This window comes from Sturnira hondurensis, unplaced genomic scaffold, assembly GCF_014824575.4.
Source record: "Sturnira hondurensis isolate 20B ecotype Veracruz unplaced genomic scaffold, ASM1482457v3 Scaffold0009087, whole genome shotgun sequence".
NCBI classification, from domain to species: domain Eukaryota; kingdom Metazoa; phylum Chordata; class Mammalia; order Chiroptera; family Phyllostomidae; genus Sturnira; species Sturnira hondurensis.
In genome coordinates, this window is record NW_028081718.1 from 752,594 (window position 1) to 773,852 (window position 21,259).

At 40.6% G+C, this 21,259-nt stretch overlaps 1 protein-coding gene across 12 annotated transcripts; it reads left to right on the forward strand.

The window, feature by feature from the left end:
* Positions 1–106: 106 nt before the first annotated feature.
* On the forward strand, positions 107–20,517 carry ZFP2 (ZFP2 zinc finger protein). Of its 12 annotated transcripts, none has more exons than XM_037056626.1 (5): positions 107–199; positions 2,381–2,474; positions 9,673–9,803; positions 10,108–10,194; positions 18,159–20,517. In XM_037056626.1, the coding sequence occupies exons 4-5, from the start codon at positions 10,167–10,169 to the stop codon at positions 19,628–19,630; spliced, it is 1,500 nt and encodes a 499-aa protein (XP_036912521.1). In that variant the 5' UTR covers positions 107–199; positions 2,381–2,474; positions 9,673–9,803; positions 10,108–10,166; the 3' UTR covers positions 19,631–20,517. The 12 variants fall into 12 exon arrangements, with proteins under 12 accessions (XP_036912521.1, XP_036912524.1, XP_036912522.1 ...); XM_037056629.1 differs by having other exon boundaries at positions 2,411–2,474; XM_037056627.1 differs by lacking the exon at positions 107–199 and adding an exon at positions 348–504.
* The last annotated feature ends 742 nt before the right edge of the window (positions 20,518–21,259 follow it).

The following is a 21,259-nucleotide window of genomic DNA, read 5'->3' on the forward strand; positions in this document are numbered from 1 at the left end:
ACTCGGGCACCTGCGCTACATCGCTCAGTTCAGGTCTGCGCTTGCGCACGCCAGCGCTTGCGTACTCCAGTTAGGAGCTCCAGCCCTTGCGCTAAGGCCCTGCAGCCTTGTAGGAAATGTAGTCCAGCGTCCCGGGAAGGTGGCGGACGGGGTGGGGTCCGCATTGGCTTCTCCCGCTGGTTCTGGGCGCTGGGTGAGGGTGAGTGCGAGGCTGGGGGGTGGGCGCGTTGGGGCTGGCGGAGTGGCGAGCCGGCGGAGGCAGGGGCCGGACCAGCTATTTTGGCCTGCGGGCTGCGGAAGGGCTAGGGCTGGGTTCTGCGCACTACGGCGCAGCGCCGGCCGCTCAGCGCCGGCAGCTTACTCCAAGTGCCGAGACTCGAGGACCACAGCGGTCCTTTCACCACTTGCTTCAGGTGCGGCGAGGGCGATTCTGCCTCGGAGGCGGGGTTCCGTGCGCCAGTGAGGGGCCCTGGCCCTCGGTTCCTCCCGCCGCGGGCTTTCCCGGTACCTGCTTGGCAGTCAGGGATGCTGGCCCGGTTGTGGGACTCCAGACTCCTGTCCTTGCCCTTTGTATAAACCGCACTTCAGTGCGTGCTGCTGATTTCCGATTCGAAAGGGCTCGACGTGGGCTCGCCTTGACCCATTTCTCCATCAGAAAGGGAGGCCAACTCTTTGCAGGTTCTCGGACTCGGGGAATCTTTTCCTTTTCCCTCTAATTTCGTAATAATTTCCTTCTAATTTCTTTTTTCCTTTCTTAACAACAACAAAAAAATTCATTACAGAACTAGAAAGTCCAGTGGGCAACAAGGAAAAAATTATTTTCATGTCGGAGTGTATATGTGTATGAATGTATTCTTTTGTCCACTTGTTTTTCAAATTGAGTTATGAAATACATTTGATAAGGGATTTAAAATGCACAAATTTTAAGCTTCATGGTTTAAAAAAATAAATGTTTTTATCCATGTAAGTAACACTAAGTCAACATGGAGAATAAACTTTAAAAACAATATTTAGAAAATATCCACTTATAGCAATTTCTAAAAATTGCTAAGTTGTAATTTTAATGAGTATGAGGAAAAGTATGTTTCTGCCATATTTAATCATTTCTTTAGGCGTTTGTGTTCTTTCTCAGGTTTTGTTCTGTTTTGTTCTCAGTATTATGAACAATATAGGCCACTTGGCTACATATATCTTTGCATTCTTGTCTCATTCTGTAAATCTCTTCTAGTGAAATTTCTGGGCTCTACTCTAAGGCTTTTGATACCTCTCGTATTCCATCCAGAAAGGTAGTAGTTGGTAAAATTTGCAACATAGTCATGCCTGATTTACTGGTTTACTTACTGTTCTCTAACTTTCTGAAAGGTGCAAGTGATAGGGTGTTCAGATATGCATTTGAATACTAATGAATATTTTTATGCTGTTGCATTTTGTTTTAAATGTGTTCATCTGATACGCGGGTGTGTTTCTTTACTATGCGGAAATGTCACATTTTTATATGGTCAGACATGAAAACCTTGCCTTCATGTTTGGGCCTTTGGCATCATTATGACTTCTAGTCCATTGTGATGATCACAGAAATGCTTGTCTGTATTTTCTTCTAGTTCTTTAGTTGTATTTTATGTGTAAATTATTCTTTTCCAAATGGTAAGCCCTGTGCCAAGTTATTAGATAATTCATCCTTTCTTCACTGACATGAAATTCACATTTTTAATATCCTGAATTCTAATATATAATTTTTTCTGAACTATTTGTATTGGCAGGATATTAATTCATTCCATGGACTCTTTTTCCCCTTTAGACACTAACATCCATGAGGGTAGAGAGATTACCCTCTACTCTCCTGGGTGGTATCTATTTGCAGCTGTATTCAACCTTTCCCACCCACAGGTAGTTGCCAGGGTCTCTCAGGGAACAGAAGAAGTCACATCTCTGTCAGGTACAGTCACAATGATTGCACATCAGTCTGCTAGTTTGAACAGGTGCCTGATACACAGCAGGTTGTCAACAACATCTGGTGAATGAGTGATTCTATCATTCAGTAACACTGCTCTCATTATAGTAGCTTCATAATATCTGATGGGCAAGTTCTTGTTCACCACTGTTCCCTTTCATAAATTTTCTGGCTGTTGTTATGCAACACAACTTTAAAAAATAATCTTTTTCATAATTAACTTTAAAATATTATTAGTTTGGTGTAATTTGTATGTCTCTTGCTGTTGACATATATATGCGCCAAATAAGCTTAGTAAAATCAACTTACTAAGTAAAAATCATACCTTTGTTTATGAAGATCATGTACACATGTTATTTGCTTTATCTGTAGGAATTTTATTTTGGATGTTGAGGAAGTCTCCTTTCTTATGGCTTTTCCTTTTGTCAGCTCTGCCTTCTCCTACTGCCCATCCCTTAGGAAGGACCCCACAGGAAGGAAGGAGAAGGCAATGGCTACTGGGCTGCTACCATGGGGAGCTCAGGTAAGTTCGTTTTTCAGTCTCTAACCTCTCCTTCATTCCTCACCTCTGTACTGCAGGTGGGCTTTGCTGCAAGACAGGGCTGTTTTGATCTCTCAGTGAGGGCTATTTTCCACAAAGCTCCCCTCAGTTTCTCTCAGCTCTGTTCTCAGCTGTCCCTTCCTCATTCAGTTGGTCAGTTGAGCTCTTGGTTGCTGTTCAAATGTCAGATAAGAAACAAACATTGTTTGAGAGATGGTCCTGGTACTTGCAGGGCTAGGGCCTCTCTGGGGACACAAGAAGTTACATCTCTATCAGGTGCAGTCATGGTGACTGCATGAGAATCTGACTGTAAGAACAGGTGTGGTTGGTACCTGTGCCAACACTGACACAGGTCAGTGTTCCAAGACCTGGGCAAGGAGAAGACCAGTGTGGCAGCCAAGAGAAGTCCTAGGGTTGAGAAAGGGTAACGGGAGAGGATATGCTGTAATGTAGTCACAATGGCCCAAGTTTCAATCCTGACTTTACCATTTAATAACTGCATTTTCTTGGGCAAGTGACTTGAGTTCCCTGAAGCATTAGTTCCTCATGGTCATGATAGAAATAACATTAACTGAGTATTTGCTATGTTTGACATTGGTAAGAATTTCACATGGCATATTCCATTTACTAATACCTACTTCATACATTTTTTCAAAGTTCAGATGAAGTAACATAAGTGAAAAGTTCCCAACATGGTTCCTAGGATGTTGAAGCAATAGATGGGCGGAGGCACCCTTAGCACCACTGCAGCCAAGAGCTCGGTGTTTAGAGTTTACAGGTGGAGTGAAAATGTAGCCTTGACTGATAGTGAGGAGTCAGATGAACAGTTTGGGTCAAGTGCTGGAAAGGAGGAATTTGTGTGTCAGTGAGGTAGTCGGAATGGAGTGGCAGGAGTTTTGATAAGGGAGTTGGCATAGAACTTTCCAGGGAGAAGCGGTGTCCATTCACTGAAGGAAATCATGGAGCAAAGACAGTGAGGAGAACAGCTTTCAGCTGTTCTGCCCTGATTGCTTTAAAATAAAAACTGCTTGTTTTTACTAGAACCTGGAGTTATTGCTTCTCTGCAAAAGGAACTCAGACATCAAGAGGTCTTGGCCCAGGAGATCCTACGTTTTATTTAATGTTTTTTTTTTTTAAAGGTTAGGCTCACTTCACTGTGTCTGCAGTCCTAAGGGACTCGCGGTCTTCTCTGTACTCATGAGATCATGCGTGAGGCTTCTCTTACATGTGCTGCTTGTTTATTCTCCGCAGGAGCTGGTTTTAAGAAGGCTTCTCGAGGACAAGTATTAACTGATGTGATTTCTGTTTTATTACTTTCTCTTCCTGATATCATCAAGCTCAGTTATAAAAGGCAACATAACTCACAAAAATGGGTGTTAGAGAAAGGATGTTTCTAGAAGAGGGAAAGGAAGTTTCTAGAAGTTTCATTCAGAAGATTTTGGTTGATGAAGGGTTGTAGTTTCATTGTCACTAGCCTTGGTTTTATTTTATTAAAATAGTGTTAATACAATTTTAAAATCTGCTTTATTTCAAGTATAATTTATATAAAATAACCCATTTTGAGCTTATACTTAATTGAGTTTTGACAAATATATGTACCCTGCCAGTGGAGCTGTGGAACATATTCATTACCCTAGAAGGGGTGCTCAGCCCCTTCCAGTCCATGCCCCCCATTCAGGCAGCCACTGGTTTGATTTCCGAATACTTCACTGTGTCCTGAAAACAAGGCCCTTGTTTTACATAACCAAAATACAATGCCCAGAGTGATGAAACTTACCATGATACAGTACTGTTACCTAATCTATGAGTCTTACTCATATTTTGCCCCAAACATCCTTTATCTAGTTAGGGTCTAATCCTGATCACAGCTGACATTTAGCTGTCCTGTCTCCTTAGTCTCCCTCAATCTGGAGTAGTTCCTCAGTCTTTGTCATTGGTGACTTTAACCCTTTTTTTTGGTAATCCTCACCAGAGGATATGTTTGTTTATTGATTTTAGAGAGAGAGAGAGAGACAGAAAGAAACATTCATTGGTCGCCTCCTGTACATGCCATGACCGGGATCAAACCTGCATCCTAGGTATGTGCCCTGACTGGGGATCAGACCTGTAGCCTTTTTGGTGTATGGGACAATGCTCTAACCAACTGAGCCACCCAGCCAGGGCACCTCGACACTTTTGAAGAGCACAGTGATTGATCTGGAATGCATTGGTGCAACATTAGAGCTGTTTTCCTTTCCTCATCTTTCCTCCTATTTATTAACTGGCGATGTGACTATGAATTGTTCAAGTATTTTCCTATAAGTTATATATGTATTTCTCATCCGAGGACATGTTTTTATTGCTTTTAGAGAAAGGGAGAGAGTGAGAAAGGATGATTGGTTGCCTGCTCATATGTGCCCAGACAGGGGATCCAGTCTGCGACCTTTAGGTCTAACAGATGTTGCTCCAACTGAGCCACACTGGCCAGAGCAAATATCTTCTTTTTCTGACTGTAAATATTGGGCATATAGTTGAAAAAATATTTTTAAAGCTATAAAATATACTTCTAAGCCTCAAATCCTGTAAATAACTATGGATGTACATTTTTCTACTTCTTCTAAATACCCTTTTTACATCTTTTGCCCATTTTTGTATTGCGTTGTTTATATGTAAAAAAAGCCTTTTCTATAATATAGGTATTAATCCTTTGCCATAAATTGCCAGTATTGTTCCCTGTCATTTTTCTTTTAAATTTGTTTATGACATCTTCTGCTACAAATAAGATTTGTAGTTTCATTCAGTTAAACTTTCCTTTTTCTGTCTTTGGCTTTGGAATCTTGTATGAAAGTCTTTCTCCACTCTAAGATTACATATAAATATGTTTCAATGCTTTCTATTTGTTTTATCATTTTACATTTACATCCTTGCTTGCTGGAATTTACTGTACATGATGTGAGGTTTGAACCTAACTTTAACCTAGTGAGGTGAGGCATTCATCCTCCACCCTTTCATTAACATATCTAGCACCTGCTCAGCAGTGTTCTGGATGCTGGGAAGAAAGCAGTGAATGAGCCAGGAGAGGCCCCTCTCTTCTAGGTCTTCTGGAAGGGGGAGGCAGTAATGAAGAGGAGACCTTACTGAAGACATGGTTAAGCTGTGCTGGCCATACAGCAGGGTGGTATGGTCAAGGGTGACATGGTGTGTGGGGACCGGTTAGCCTGGCAGAGGGCAGAGCTGGAGTGGCATCTGTTTCTGCTATAGTACCATGGCTATTCTCTTTGTTTAGAATTCATTTTCTTGTTTCACAAAGCAAATCTTTTGTTTTTCTCTTCAAAATTTTGTTTACTGTACTATTCTTACACATTTATCCTTACAGTTGAATTTTATTAACTGTCAAACCTTATTAACTTTATCAAGTTCTAAAAGTAACAGTTAAAAACAAAAAATGCAGTTTTGATTTGTGTTCCATTAAATCTATGTCAATTTGAGGAAGAGTACCATCTTTACAATGTTTATTCTTCCTATTGAGTAAAAAATTATCCTTCACGTTACTGAGATCTTCATTATGGCTTCTATTAACTTTGATCATAAGGATCTTACATATTCCTATTAAGTGTATTTTCCCATGTTTCATTTTTTTTGTTGTTGCTATTGTGATTGTTATTTGACCATGATTGGGATTTTGCAAAAAAAAGAAAAAAATAGATTGCTAAGAATTTTATCTGAAGACATTTTGCTGCTATGGTGCCTCAAACTACACACTTGTATCTTCTTTATAAATTATGCTTTCATCATTTAAAGTACCTTGTTTATTTCACTTGATACTCCACCTTTTTAAAGAATAACACTCTCCAAAGGTCTATGTTTTTAGGTTATGTGAATGAGGTCAAGTCATGAAGCTGCTTTTTTTTTGAGCACCATGAGTCACCTAGGCTTCATGTAGAGCTGGGAGAAAATGACCCACACCAAGTGGAAAGGAGAAAAGGAAAAACTGTCTTGGTGGATCAACAACAGATACATTTTATGAACAATAAAGGATTAACAACATATTTTTTAAACAATATTGTCAGGTTTCACTTTAGCCTTTAAGATGCCTTTTTGTGCTTCCCTAAACCAGTGCTCTTGAGCCCATGGCCAGCACAGGCCCACAGGACAGGTCGTAGTCGGTAAGAGACAAGCTTCAGGGCCTCTAAGGGCTCTGCACTCAGGGCATGAGAGTCTGGGGAAGTGAGAAAGACAGTCCATTTGAGTCTGAATTTGGGCTTTTAAAAAAAAAATATTTTTTTATTTTCAGAGAGAGGGGACGGGAAGGAGAAAGAGTGGAGAGAAACACCAATGCGTGGTTGCCTCTCACGTGTCCCCGACTGGGGACCTGGCCTGCAACCCAGGCATGTGCCTTAACTGGGAATCGAACCAGCAACCCCCCGCTTCACAGGCCCACGCTCAATCCACTGAGCCATACCAGTCGGGGCTGAATTTGGGCTTTTAATCTTGCCTGCTATATTTGGCTAACCAGGCAGTTGATTGAAAAAAAGTGGATTAATTTTTGGAGAGAGAATGCTATATTTCTGATCTGTATCTTCTCACAAACTAGGGGCTCCTGTTTTGTTTCCACATACATTCTGCCCTATCTGTTACTTCTGTGTTCTCCCTCCTATTTTTCATTTGCAGTTGCCTGTTGTAGCTTGTCTTAACCACCCCACCCCCCGTTATTTTAGCTTTTTGGTTTGTGTTTTAGATCTTACACATGGCATAGAACTGGATTTTCAACCAATTTTAGGGTTTTTGTCTTCTACTATAGAAAGCCAACCCATTTATGTATGAGGGTTTTTTGTGTTTACTTAATGTTTCTGGTTATTATGCTTTCTTGTTTTTTTTTGTTAAAAAGAAACGTTTAGGCTCTAATAACAAATAGGGTGTTTATATGAGCAAAGGAGGGATTGCACTCTGCATTTCAAGTGACAGTCTTAGCAGTGCTTAGTCCCTCTGATTTTCTTCATCTCACCTTCTCCTCCTTCCTTTGCATTTGTTGAACTGATTTTTCTTGCTTTCTTTTTTTCTTCTTAAAGTGGAAATTCAGACATGTATTTATAGCCACTATAGTAGCTACCTTTACTTTTCTTGATAATATTTGTCAGTGGTTTTTAACATTTTTTATTTTGATCTATTGTTTAAATAAATATTCGCAAACAACAATGAGGTGGGAAGAAAGATAACAAACTGTGCCTCGGTGCTGACATTGTCCCTGGAGTTCGTAGCCAGTAGGACATAAGCTACACAGGTCGGAATTGGTTTCATCCCATCTCTCATCTCTCTCATTCTTTCTCCTCACTGCACTGTTCCCCTTTGCCCATTTACATATTCCAGTATTCTCTGTCAGTAAATGAAGACTGTTTCTATTACTTATTACTTATTTTCTGAAGTCTCGTTTCTCCTCTCTTTTTTACACCTGGCTACTTCTGATTTCTAACCTTCCATTTATTCTTTTATCCACTACAGGGTGACTCCTGCCTTAACCACTTGGCTGCAATTAGTTCATTTTCAAGTCAGCAGCTCTCCTTTAAGTCTACATGCTGTTCAACCCACTCCAGGATCTGAGAGTGTTGACCACTCCCTCTCCTTGAAACTTTCTTTCCTGAATCTCCCTTCCTGTCTGGCTCTCACTCTCTTGCTTGCTGGGGGTGCTAGCATTCTCCTCTTGGCCGCCTTCTCATCTTACAAGCCCTGGAAGTCAGATGGCCTTGGGTTCAAGTCCCAGCTGTGTGACCTTGGAGAGATTATGTAACCTTGATCAGATTCCTCATTTATAAAATGACTTGTTCCTCCTTGTATTAGTCAGGGTTCTCCATAGAAACAGAGCCTATAGGATATGTGTGACTATGTGGAAAGAGGTTATGAGAAGTTGGCTCATGCAGTTACGGAGGCTGAAAAGTCCCCACAATCTGCTGTCCCCAGACTCACGAGAGCCAGTACTGTAGTTCCACTGTAAACCCGGAGGCCTGTGGTCCCAGGGACCCATGGTGTAAGTCCTGATCTGAGCCCAAAGGCTCATGAACTGGGGGCACTGGTGCCTGAGGCAGCAGACGTGGCCTTCTCCACACAAGCAGAAAATTCACCCTTCCCCATCTTTCTGTCCTCTTTGGGTCCACTGTCTCTGATGAGGACCGATTGTCTTTCCTCAAGCTGCCCATTTGAAGCCGAGTTCCCTCACAGAAACAGCCACAAGTACTGCTTTACCAGCTACCTGGGCACACCATAGCCCCATCAGGTGGTCCTAAAATTAACCATCACACTTGGTGAACAGATACTAAATGCTGATGGTGTTTTATTTCTGAGCCCAAGGGCTAGAGAACAAGGTTGAAATGGGCATATAAATCTGAAATGCCGGGTTTTATAAATCTGAACAAGGTTGAAATGGGCATATAAATCTGAAATAGGCATATAAATCAAGTAAAGCTGGGTTGGTTTTATTGGTTCTCTCATAGACCAACCTGTCCAGATTTGTCCTGTTTGCATGCTTTTCCCTAGTAACTGGGATTCCCACCTCTGTTGTAAGGCCTGCAGTTCTGTGTGCTGTCCAGGAGTTCCCCTGCCCTCGCCGAATACACCCCCTCCAGCTGCAAGGCTCTCCACCTAGCTAGTGTCTGTTGGCCCTATTAGGGGCACTTCTTCCAGTCCTCAACCTAATGGGTTTCATCTACCAACTCATGAAATTGTCCTAGTAATCATGTCTTCCCTTGGTAACCAAAGGTCACCTCACCCTATTGTCATTGTCCAACCTGCCTTCAACCTCCGTGCTGGTTCATGGCTCCCAAGTACATCTGTGTGGCGTGTAGTATCTTCCTTCTTGGGCTATTGGGAGTGTCCTCTGCCTAGGCCAGGCTTGTGTGCTCAGTCATCCTGTGCTGTCTAGGGTGGGAACCCCATGGGAGGATGGGGTGGATGGGAGGCAATCAGGACAGTGGTGACTGGAGTGGCCTCAGTGCTGTCCCCATGGCTTGTTGTACCTCTGCTCCTTGTCCTTATGTGCCTTATGAGCACGTTCTCTTTGTCCTCATAATGTTGCAGGTGTTTAGTTTCTTTTGGAGAATGACATGCTTTTTCTCACACAGATCCCTGTCCTGTCTCTTCCGAGGCTGCTTGTTTTCTCTTGCTCAGGGGGTTTTGTTGGCATAATCCTGTATTGAGCAGGACTTTATAGTTTCAGGAGTCAGTGACACTCAAGGATGTGTGTGGATTTCACCTGGGAAGAATGAATTCCTCTAGCCTGCGCTCCAAGGAAGTTCTGTGGGAACAGGACACCGGAGAACTACAGGAATGTGCTCTTGCTGGGTAAGGACTTCCCCCTGTACCTTACCTGCCCCTACCGCTATTGACCTCTTATACAACCTGGGAGATTCATGCATTTAGACTGGAAATCCTGTGTACTGTGGGGCATTGTTTTAGGGTAGTTGCTTGGTGTCCTCTCTTTCTAGGTGAAAGGTCTTTTTTCTGTAGAGAATTGGAAAATGGGAAATGCAGCAGCCCACCTCTGTTTGATTCAGAAGCCCTGAGAGGGAAGGGATAAGGACTTGTGCTGGAAGTGGCTTTTATACTCAGTTCAAAACACAAGTTTAGTGTCTTTCTTCCTGAGCAGGGCATCACGTTTCCAAACCAGATGTGATTTCTCAGCTGGAGTGAGGAGGAGTGAGCCTGATGCAAAAGACCTTCCAGGGGCATCTCTGTAGGTAAAGTGTCAGTCTTGTTACTTGAGTGTGTCACTGGGGAAGAAGTCATGCTGGAGATTGCTGGGTGTCTTGGGGAGACCTGCATGTTCGATGTGTGTTCTCTTGAACGTCTCCTATGATCGATGCCATGCCTCCTCCCCAGTGTGTCATGTCCTTGCCTTGGTGACACTGTGTGGGGTAAATGAGTGCTACACTGCCTAGGACATCCCAGAAAGGAAGTAAATGTTAGTGATTGTTTCTCTTTTCTCTCTCACTCTGCTTTATTCTTTTTGTTCTCTGCCATGGATCTGTCTTAACCATGAACTGTATCTATAGCTTCCCTCCCAGTTAACATTTGTCTTCCTCCGTGTTGTATCAGTGCTTTAGGGTCTTCATTTAAGACCAATGCAAATGACTTCAGCTCTGTTTTATTAGTAGTAATATTACATTTTCTATATTTTTGTTCTCATTTCAAAGTTTATAATTTGCATCAATTGCCTATTCAGTTCCATTCCTCTCTAAGAACTTAATCTTTATTATCTGGTTTCAAATCCCCTTCATAACTGAAATGTCTCTTTTGATATTATTACTGACTTTCTGTGAAAAATGCGTTCTACACCTCTATATGTGCTCTGCTCAGTGTGAAAGTGTTGGACACCGCTTCTTTTTATACATTTTTAAAATTATGAGATAAGCAAGTAATTTTTGACCTCTGGTTAGTGTACGGCTATGAATATATAATGCAATAAAAAAGTCAGTGAAAGAACATATAGATAGGAACGAAAATAATCTAATGAACATTGTTGCTGGTTTCCAGTGTGCTTTCTAAGGAACGGGATTCTAGAAGAATCCCTAGTCAAAGGATACTTACATTTTTAGGGCCCTTGCTACGTATTGCACAGCTTGGATACTATGCTTTTTAATGCTAATTTATTAGGTATAAAATGATCCCTTCATGAGTGTTAATTGCCTTTATTACAGATCTGTGTGGATTTGATTACTATTGCTATTTGTACTTATTCTTATATAAATAATGTATTTACTCAACTGATGTTTTTTGAGCACTGGGCCCTGTTCCTAGCAATGCAGATACAACAATAACCAAAACAGGCAGTTTCCTTGTGGAGGTTATAGTCTAGTGAGGGATACAGTAAATTACTAAAGGAAAACAGCAGGGAGGGGGAAGAGGCAGGAGAGGGAGGCAGGGTGCGGGGAGGAAATGAGTGTTGCAGAGTCATGGTGCTGCGGGGAGAGACACAGCAGTATCAGGAACTGCAAGTGTTAACAGTGCTGCGTATGTGTGTGTGTATAATATTTATAATGTATAAATACATATTATATAGTAAATATATATTTATTTCAAGTAGGTCTTTCCTTTGAGGTGACTAAAGTAGAGGGTGAGTATACCAGTGCCAAGCGGGAAAGAGAGGTGGTCCATGACCCTGGGAGGAGCACTTCTGGTGTGAGGGAGGCATGCTTTGGTTGAGAGCAGACTGTCGTTTCAACAAGGTTAGTTTTGAGGAAAAGGAAGAAAGGGCAAGGTCTTAAAGAAGTCATAGGTAGGGTGCCTCTGGTTTGTTTCCACCCAGGAAGAGACTTGACCATATTTACAAGAGCAGAGGTATGTGTTACAAAGGAAACACTGAGTTTGTAGAGCAGGACATATGATGATGTGCAAACTACAGATCTTCCTTCCAGAATTTCTTCCATGTTTCTGTTGGATTAAGCCACCGTTTTGTCTCACTGTGTTGTCCAAAACTGAGACAAGAAAGCATTGCTTGAGTGCTGTACTCGGCTCTTGCCTGACCATCATCTGATGTGTTCCTCACAGCGTTCCATGGGGTAGGTATCTCAGCTCCTTTCTCAGGGGAAGACATAAAACTCAGAGAGACAAAATCACATGCCAGAATCTGAACACAGGCTTTTTTGATTTGTATGTTTTTGTCTTGGAGTTTAACACTAATTTTTAAAAAATCATTAGTAATGTTTTTTTACCTTGCTGTGACTTCTTGTTTCCTAGTGTATTGTAAAAATAGGCCACACCCTGGCCTAATACTCTTTTTAGATGATTGTTTTCTGTACCCGTGCTAGTTTTCATGTGTACAGTTGTTGAATGCTTCATTAGATGTTGCTATTTTATCAAAGGTGAGTACAAAATGTAAATTTAGAACTGCTATTTTTGTAGACAGTATTATTGCTAGTAAATTAGTTAATGTTGAAATAAAGATGGAAATTATTAGTAATGTAGAAAACAGTAATTTTTTAGCTTTCAATCAGTGTTCATTAGAGTTAAATCAGTTGAGGTTCATTTTTGAAGGAAAAGTTAAGAACATGTATAAAAATCTATTTATGTTAGAAAGCTATTATCAAACATCATGCCTAAAAAATAAGGTGCAGTTAGAGTCTATAACATTTAAAGCTCTCCAGGAAGCTACTGTTAACTACCACTGCACCCAGAAACCTGTTGTTTGTGTTTCATACATGATTTTGTGTCATCCTCAGAGATGTACTGGATTACTATGTGTATGTGTGTACACAACACAGAGAATTTATATTCTGTTACAGAGACCCTCTCTACCTCATGCTAACATGAACCTCACTAATGTTTAGTAGACACATGTCTTTGCTTCCATTAATAGGAAAACTGATATAAAAGACTGTAAAAATGTAGCAGTGTCCAAAAGCTTGTTCATCCTTGCCCAGGGTGACCAGCCCTGCCCCCAAGGCATCCACACTGCATGTCCTCTGTCTGGGTTGCTTTCCTTTCAGTAGGCCTGTGACTCCTCCTCAGCCCTAAAGTCCTTGCTTCAGTCACTTTTTCAACCCTTTTTAAACTCTTTTTCAACCCTTTGTGTAAATTGAATACTTACTATTTCAGGACTGCTTTAAGAGTGCTGTAATCACTGAATCTTTCATACATAAGAATGTGCTTTGTTTTTTTCTGTTCAAGTATAGAGTACTGGCCAAGTTTAATTCCTGAGTCACATCAGCCAGTTTTTTAAAAAATTAGGTAACTGATTTTTTAATTAGGGAGCAGGTCTTCAGAATTAACTTTTAAATTAGGTCTCTCAATTTCATGAAGATAAAATGAATCATACTACTGAGTTTTCTGTAGTACATGATGATGTTTAAACTTAAAATGATGAATATTTTCCCACATAGAAAATATTTTGTTCTTCTTGTTTTTTAAAATGTTATATATGAATAAGAATGTGTAAAATATATATTATTTAACAAAATCCGACAAAACTCTTGCAATATAAATGATATAAATGCTAATAATTCTTGTTCTTACATCAACACTGTGAGATAGGTACCACTTAACAGGTGAGAAAACTGAAGTACAGATGTGTTAGGTAACCTGCCCAAGGTCACACAGCTAACAGTGACAGAGCTCAAATTTGAGCCAGCTAGTATGGCTCCAGAGTTGTTGTCTTAACCATTATGCCATGCTTCTTATAGGTAATGATGATAAAGGCTAATGAATGCCTAGGACCCTGATAAGAAACAGAATATTACTGGTATCCTTGCCATGCTTTGTGTGTTCCTCATTCACATACTCTCACTTCTCTCCCTTGGGTGTAACCACTGTTCTCACTTATGATCATTTTCTTCCCTTTTTGTTAAGGTATTGCCATCCATAAATGAACTTGTAAGCAGTATGTTAGTTTTAATCTTTATTTAAGTGGACTCTATATACATTTATTTTTCTGTAACTTTGTTTAAATTATTCATATTGATATGTGTAGCATTAGTTTAACTAGTTTTAGTTCAGGCTCCTATGACAGAATACCATAGTTAGGTGGCTTAAAAATCAAACATTTATTTCTTACTGTTCCAGAGGCTGTAAGTCTGAGATCAGGGTGCTTGCGTGGTTGGGTTGTTGGTGTGGGCCTTCATCCTGGTTGATGGACAGCTGCACTTCCTGCTGTGTCTCACATGCTAGAGAGCAGAGAGATAGGAAGCAAGTTCTCCCATCCCTTCTTCTGAGGGTATTAATCCCATCACTAGGGCTCCACCCTCATGACCTAATGACCTCCAAAGGCCCCACCTCCTAATACTATCCTATTTGTAATTTGGCTTCAACATAGGAATTTGGGGGAGACACAAATAGGAAGTACATAACATTCAGTGTTGTTAATTATTCCATTGTATAAATGTTTGACAATTTAGTTATCCATTCTATTGTTGATGGATATTTATATTTCTAATTTTTTGCTATTGTGCATGCTACTTTTAAAATTATGAATTATGGAAGAACTTTGCTAGTTAGATTTACCTAGATGTGTGCACCTAATAGTGGCCTTCCTTTTCTTCAGTACCTATTTGAGTCTTTTGCCCGTTTTTCTAGTTTACTGTTCCATAGACATTGTTTTCTAAGTCTAGGTTCTAGTTCTTTGTGTGTCATTGTGACATATATCTTGTCCTAATATGTAAGTTCTTAAAAACTTTTATGTCTTTTTATTTTTATGCTGCTTTTTTCCTTCTCATTCTGTTATTTTAAAGATTTATTTATTAACCCTGTATAATTCAGGAATGTCCAACCTGCAGCCCACATGCCACATGTGGCTCAGGACAGCTATGAATGTGGCCCAACACAAAGTTGTAAATTTACTTAAAACATTATGAGATTTAAAAAAATATATTTTATCGATTATGCCATTACAGTTGTCCCATTCTCCCCTTCATTCCCCTCCACCCTGCACACCCCTCCCCCACCATTCCCCCCCTTTCATTCATGTCCATGTGTCACAAGTTCTTTAGATTCTGTATTTCCCATAGTATTCCTGCCCTCCCCTGTCTATTTTCTACCTACCGTCTATGCTACTTATTCTCTGTACCTTCTTCCCCCTTCTCCTCCTCCCACTCTCCTGTTGCTAACCCTCCATGTGATCTCCATCTTTATGGTTCCACTCCCGATCTAGCTGTCCTCTTAGTTTGCTTTTGTTTTAGGTGTAGTTGTTAATAACTGAGTTTGCTGTCCTTTCACTGTTCATATTTTTTATCTTCTTTTTCTTAGATAAGTCCCTTTAATATTTCATATAATAAGGGCTTGGTGATGATGAACTCCTTGAACTTGACCTTATCTGAGAAGCACTTTATCTGTCCTTCCATTCTAAATGAAAGTTTTGCTGGATAAAGCAATCTTGGCTGTAGGTCTTTGGATTTCATGACTTGGAATACTTCTTTCCAGCCCCTTCTTGCCTGTAAGGTCTCTTTTGAGAAATCCGCTGACAGTCTGATGGGTACTCCTTTGTAGGTGACTGTCCCCTTATCCCTTGCTGCTTCTAGGATTCTCTCCTTCATTTTGGTCTTGGCTAATGTAATTATGATGTGCCTTGGTGTGTTCCTTCTTGGGTCCAACTTCTTTGGCACTCTCTGAGCTTCCTGGATTTCCTGGAAGTCTATTTCCTTTGCCAGACTGGGGACGATCTCCTTTATTATTTGTTCAAATATGTTTTCCACTCGTGGCTGTTTCTTTTCCCCTTCTGATACCCCTATAATTCGGATGTTGGAATGTTTAAAGATGTCCTGGAGGTTCCTAAGCCTCTTCTCATTTTTTTTGAATTCTTGTTTCTTCATTCTTTTCTGTTTGGTTGTTTCTTTCTTCCTTCTGGTCCATTCCCTTGATTTGAGTCCCAGTTTCCTTTCCATCACTATTGGTTTCCTGTGCATTTCCCTTCATTTCAATTCATTTAGCCTTCATATGTTCCTCTAATTTGTGACTAAAATCAACCAGTTCTGTGAGCATCCTGATCACCAGTGTTTTGAACTGTGCATCTGAGAGGCTGGCAATCTCTTGGTTGCTTAGAGTTATTGGCTCTGGGGCTTTGAGTTCTTGAGCTATATTTTTGTCTGTTTGTGCCTGTTACGTATGAGGAGCGGAACCCTAGGTGTTCACCAGGGCTGGGCAACTCAGTTGCTGGGTTGTGATGCTGTATGTGGGGGCGGGGTCAGAGAGGGGAAAAAAATGGCACTTTGCTCCACTCTGCTCTCTCTCAGATTTCTGTCCCCTCTGTGGCTTCCTACAAGCAAATTGGGCCCCTCTGGTGCTGGTTGCCGTGTGTGGGCCCGTGTACTCTCCAGGACCCTGTGGGTCTCTCCAACGCACTCTCTGTGAGCCTGGGAGCCTCTCCCGGCTCCTCGACCCCAAGAAAGTCTTTCCAGTTGGTGCTTTCAGGCTCTAATTCCCATTGCTGAGGCCCTAGCCTGAGTGGTCTGTCTCACCATTTGTTCCTTTGCTTGGTTTATCTGCATGTGAATGTGTGACCACAGTCAGCCAGCCACCCTGTGCCAACACTGGGTCCACCTGTCGCCACCCCACGCCTGGGATCCACCAACTGGCTTCGCCTCCACTCCTGGGTCGGTTGGACCGAACGATCTTTCCAGCCTGACCCTGCTACGCCACTGACTCTGCCCCTCTTACTGGTCTGGCTGGGTGGTTTGTTGTTTTCGGACTTCCATACAGTTCAATATTCACCGTTTTGGCTGCATTTTTGTTTCTAGAACTTTGCTGTCTTTAAATTTAGTTGTGGGAGGGAGCACAGTGATTCCACCTACACCTCCATCTTGGCTGGAAGTTCCCTTAAAACATTATGAGATTTTTTTTTATGATTATGTGTCACTGTGTATTTAATTGTGGCTCATCACAACTTCTTCCAGCATGGCCAGAGATGCCAAAAGGTTGGACACCCTGCTGAGTCTACATGGTCTCCAAACTTGGTATTTTCTGTGTATCATTCATCCTTGGGTGGAGGTAATTCTCTCTGGTCTTTATATTTCTCTAACAATGTGAATGAGTCATGGGTGATACTTTAAATGTTCTGAGAGACTTCAGTTGGATATGACAGTGAAGTGGGGCAAGTGAACACCTCTAATTCATGTGTTGCCTATTATCTTCATATTTGATTGGATAGGTCCTTTCTGTGGTAACTTGGTGGTGAGTATGTTTTGGAAGTGGAACCTGCTTGGCTTTCCATTTTTTGTCTTCTTTTATGTAAGTAGGTCAGGTTGTAAGAAGGAGGTCCAATTAATTGGTGCCTTTTGTTTTACAGTAAAGCCTCCTGTCCACAGGCCTTTGGTCTGTTGCCTCACTGTTAATATCTGCTTCATTGACTGATCAAAATTGACAGGCATATTTTCAGATTACAGTTCCTGTCCTCTACCTCTTACTGCCTCCAGGCAATTTTTGTCTGGGACAAAAAGATGGGATCTGAGAAAATAAAATCTGATTGGCTACAAGGTTCTTCTTTTGGTCCCCTCTGCAGTTCAACACTCTCCCTTGCTTGCCCCCACCACTAATTCTCAACTGTAAGGAATGTATATTTAGGAAAGTGTAGGGTGCTCTAGGATTCTCTTAACCTTTGTGAGAAAATTACAGCCTGCTTGAAATTTTGGATTATGTTATCCTCCCCTAAGAGTTTGAGTTTCAAGTATGTTCCCGATAAGTTTGTTCCCAAAGGGCAGATTATTCCTTATCAGATTATTCTTATCCTCATTTTATATCTGAAAACTCAGATGTAGAGAAACAAGTAACTAGTTAAGAAATAAGTAACTAGTTAAGATGGTAAATATTCATTGCCAGGGTTTGAACCCATTTGTTTGACTCCAGGATTGGCAGTCTTCATTGCCTCACACTGTGATGTTTTTCAAGAGTTAGTATTAGAATTATAGGTGGGAAGAAGTGGCTGGTAGCAACACTAGGTACAACATGGGAGGGCTTTTCCTGATCTTCTCTTCCAATCCCAGTTCTTCCATATATTTTCCTTTAGTTCCTTCTTCATTATTTATCCTTATCCAGTGGTCAGTGACTGCAGTGTCTGTCCCTTCTGCATAGGCTCTTTTCTCATTGAAAAGCTTTTTCTTTGAAAGCTCTCAAATATGCCATACATTCTCAATTTAATTCTCATTTCTACCTTATACAGTTTTCAGTCTCCCAGCACAGAGACCGATGTGTATTTGAATTTTTTATGTTTTACAGACTGGCAGACAAGACTTGAAACCAAAAAGACAACTCCAAAGCCCAACATTACTGAAGATTTATCCTATCTGGTAATAATGGAAAGGGAAGGTCTGTGGCATTCTTCTTTAGGGGAGACCTGGGAACATGATAATTGGTTAGAGGGGCAACAGAAAAACCCAGATAGACATCTGGGTGAAGTGGCAATTACTCATAAGGAAACCCTCACTGAGAGGAAGGTATGTAGAGGTAATGAATTTGGAAGATGTTCCAGTCAGGGTTCAATCATTGATATACAACAAAGTATTCCTATGGGGAAAAGGTCCTGTTATCAAAGTTCATGTGGAAAAGATATTAAACAAAATTCTGAATTAATTAAGATTCAAAGAATGCTGATAGGAAAGAAAATCTATGAATGTAGTGAATGTGGGAAAGCCTTCAGCCAGAGCTCATCCCTTCTTAAGCACCAGAGGATTCATACTGGGGAGAAACCCTATAAGTGTAATATATGTGGAAAGCACTTCATTGAACGCTCCTCCCTTACTGTACATCAAAGAATCCATACTGGAGAGAAACCCTACAAATGTAATGAGTGTGGGAAAACCTTCAGTCAAAGCATGAACCTTACTGTTCATCAAAGAACTCATACTGGAGAAAAACCTTATCAGTGTAAAGAGTGTGGAAAAGCTTTCCGTAAGAATTCATCCCTTATTCAACATGAAAGGATTCATACTGGTGAGAAACCCTACAAATGTAATGAGTGCGGGAAAGCTTTTACCCAAAGTATGAATCTCACAGTGCATCAAAGAACTCATACAGGAGAAAAACCCTATGAATGTAATGAATGTGGGAAGTCTTTCAGTCAAAGTATGCATCTTATTGTACATCAGAGAAGTCATACTGGAGAGAAACCCTATGAGTGTAGTGAATGTGGAAAAGCCTTTAGTAAGAGCTCAACTCTTACCCTGCATCAACGAAATCACACTGGAGAAAAACCCTACAAATGTAACAAATGTGGGAAATCCTTTAGCCAAAGTACATACCTCATAGAACATCAGAGACTTCATTCTGGAGTGAAACCTTTTGAATGTAATCAGTGTGGAAAAGCTTTCAGTAAGAATTCATCTCTTACTCAGCATCGGAGGATTCATACTGGAGAGAAGCCTTATGAGTGTGTTATATGTGGAAAGCATTTCACTGGGCGATCATCCCTTACTGTACATCGGGTTATTCATACTGGAGAGAAACCTTACGAATGCAGTGAATGTGGAAAGGCCTTCAGCCAGAGTGCATACCTTATTGAGCATCAAAGAATTCATACTGGTGAGAAGCCCTATGAATGTGATCAGTGTGGCAAAGCCTTTATTAAGAATTCGTCCCTTACAGTACATCAGAGAACTCATACAGGAGAGAAACCCTATCAGTGTAATGAATGTGGGAAAGCTTTCAGTCGGAGTACAAACCTTACACGACATCAGAGAACTCATACATGAGGAAAGTTTTCATCAGGCCCTTTACCATGGTTAACTTTTCAGTGATAATTTGATAAGTCATGTAATGTAGAAATTGAATAAATGTGAACATTTTGGGAATCTTTTGGTTGATGTATATTGTATCATGTCAGATGATACAGACCATTGCAGAGAAACCATAAAAAAGTGGAAAATCTTGATTCAGAAAGTAAAACTTTGTATCAGAAGGTTTAATGTTCTAAAGAACAAGGATTCATGCTGAAGATAAGTTCTGTTATATCATATTGCAGATTCTCCTTTAGTTATCAGAGACTTCACAGTGGAGAGGAAATGTGAGAGTGCTTAACTGGACAGCTGAAAGACCTGGAATGTCCTCTGATCTGTCACTAACTTGGACAAGTCACCTACTCTTACCAGGTCACAATTTCCTTATTTGGTAAATGAGGGTTTTGTATTTAGAAAGTCTTCAGGATCCCTATGAGCTCTACAAAGCAACAAACCTATAAATATAATGAATGCTTGGACATCCTTAATCTTTTACCATGTTATATATGTTATTAGATGCCCCTATTTTACAACCTGGTTTCCCTCAGTGTTGTGTGTTAAAATTCTCTACCTCTACCAAACCTTTTTATTTCTCCATGCTCCCCCTTCTCCCTGCATTATTCTGTCCCTTAAAACACAGGATGGTTGCTAACAGATGCTGGGATACTTGTACAAATCTTAATGCAACAGCATGCTGTTTTGAGTTCTCAACAGTCATTAAATTGTTAAATAAGCTAATTATTTAGAAAACAAAACTTAAATATAGTGTACATAGGATTCAAATACATAGCTTTGTATCATACTGTATTGAAATGGAAAGGAGAATAAACACTAAGACATGAAAATTTGACATTAAAGTCTTTGTAACTCAAAACATTCAGAGCAATCTTTTGGAGATTTTATAGTTCTATAGATATGATAGTTGAACAATTTTTATTTATTTCACATACATTTAATAAGTGCTAAATATGTGCTAAGATGATTAGAAAATCAAAGAATGTGCTATAGCCCTGGCTGGTGTGGCTCAGTGGTTGAGTGCCAGTCTGTGAATCAAAGAGTCACAGGTTTGATTCTCAGTCAGGGCACATGCCTGGGTTGTGGGCCAGGTCCCCAGTAGGGGGTGTGCAAGAGGCAGCCACACACTGATGTTTCTCTTCCTTTCTCCTTCCCTTCCCCTCTCTAAAAATTAAATAAAATATTAAAGAAAAAGAATATGATACATTCTTGCTTTCTAAGGTTTAAACTGAGAAAATGGTAGTGGGATGGGAAGGGAAAAATTCAATCAAAAAATGAGACAATCTAGATCATGTGGTAACTGATTAAATGTGAGCACTTGAATTTTTTATTTGGATGTATAGGTGTGCCATAATTAAAAATACAAAGTTGACCAATTTTGTGGGGCAATGATAAGTTCAGTCTGTGGGCATTTTGATGAGTCTGAGGATATCCAAGTGAAGATTCCTAATAGGCTGTAGTCTGTATTGTGGGGCAGTGATTTGAGAGTGCTCTAAGAGTTCAGTAGTCCCCACCCGTATTTGCAGTTTTGCTTTCCATGGTTTCAGTTACCCATAGTCAACTTTGGGTCCCAAAATATGAAATGGAAAA

What these genes read in the sequence shown, in the direction of transcription:
- ZFP2 (XM_037056626.1), top strand. Translation starts at nt 10,167, where the DNA reads ATGCAAAAGACCTTCCAGGGGCATCTCT. An exon ending in GACCTTCCAGGGGCATCTCT is followed by an intron (nt 10,195 to 18,158) that starts GTAGGTAAAGTG and finishes TATGTTTTACAG; the next exon opens with ACTGGCAGACAAGACTTGAA.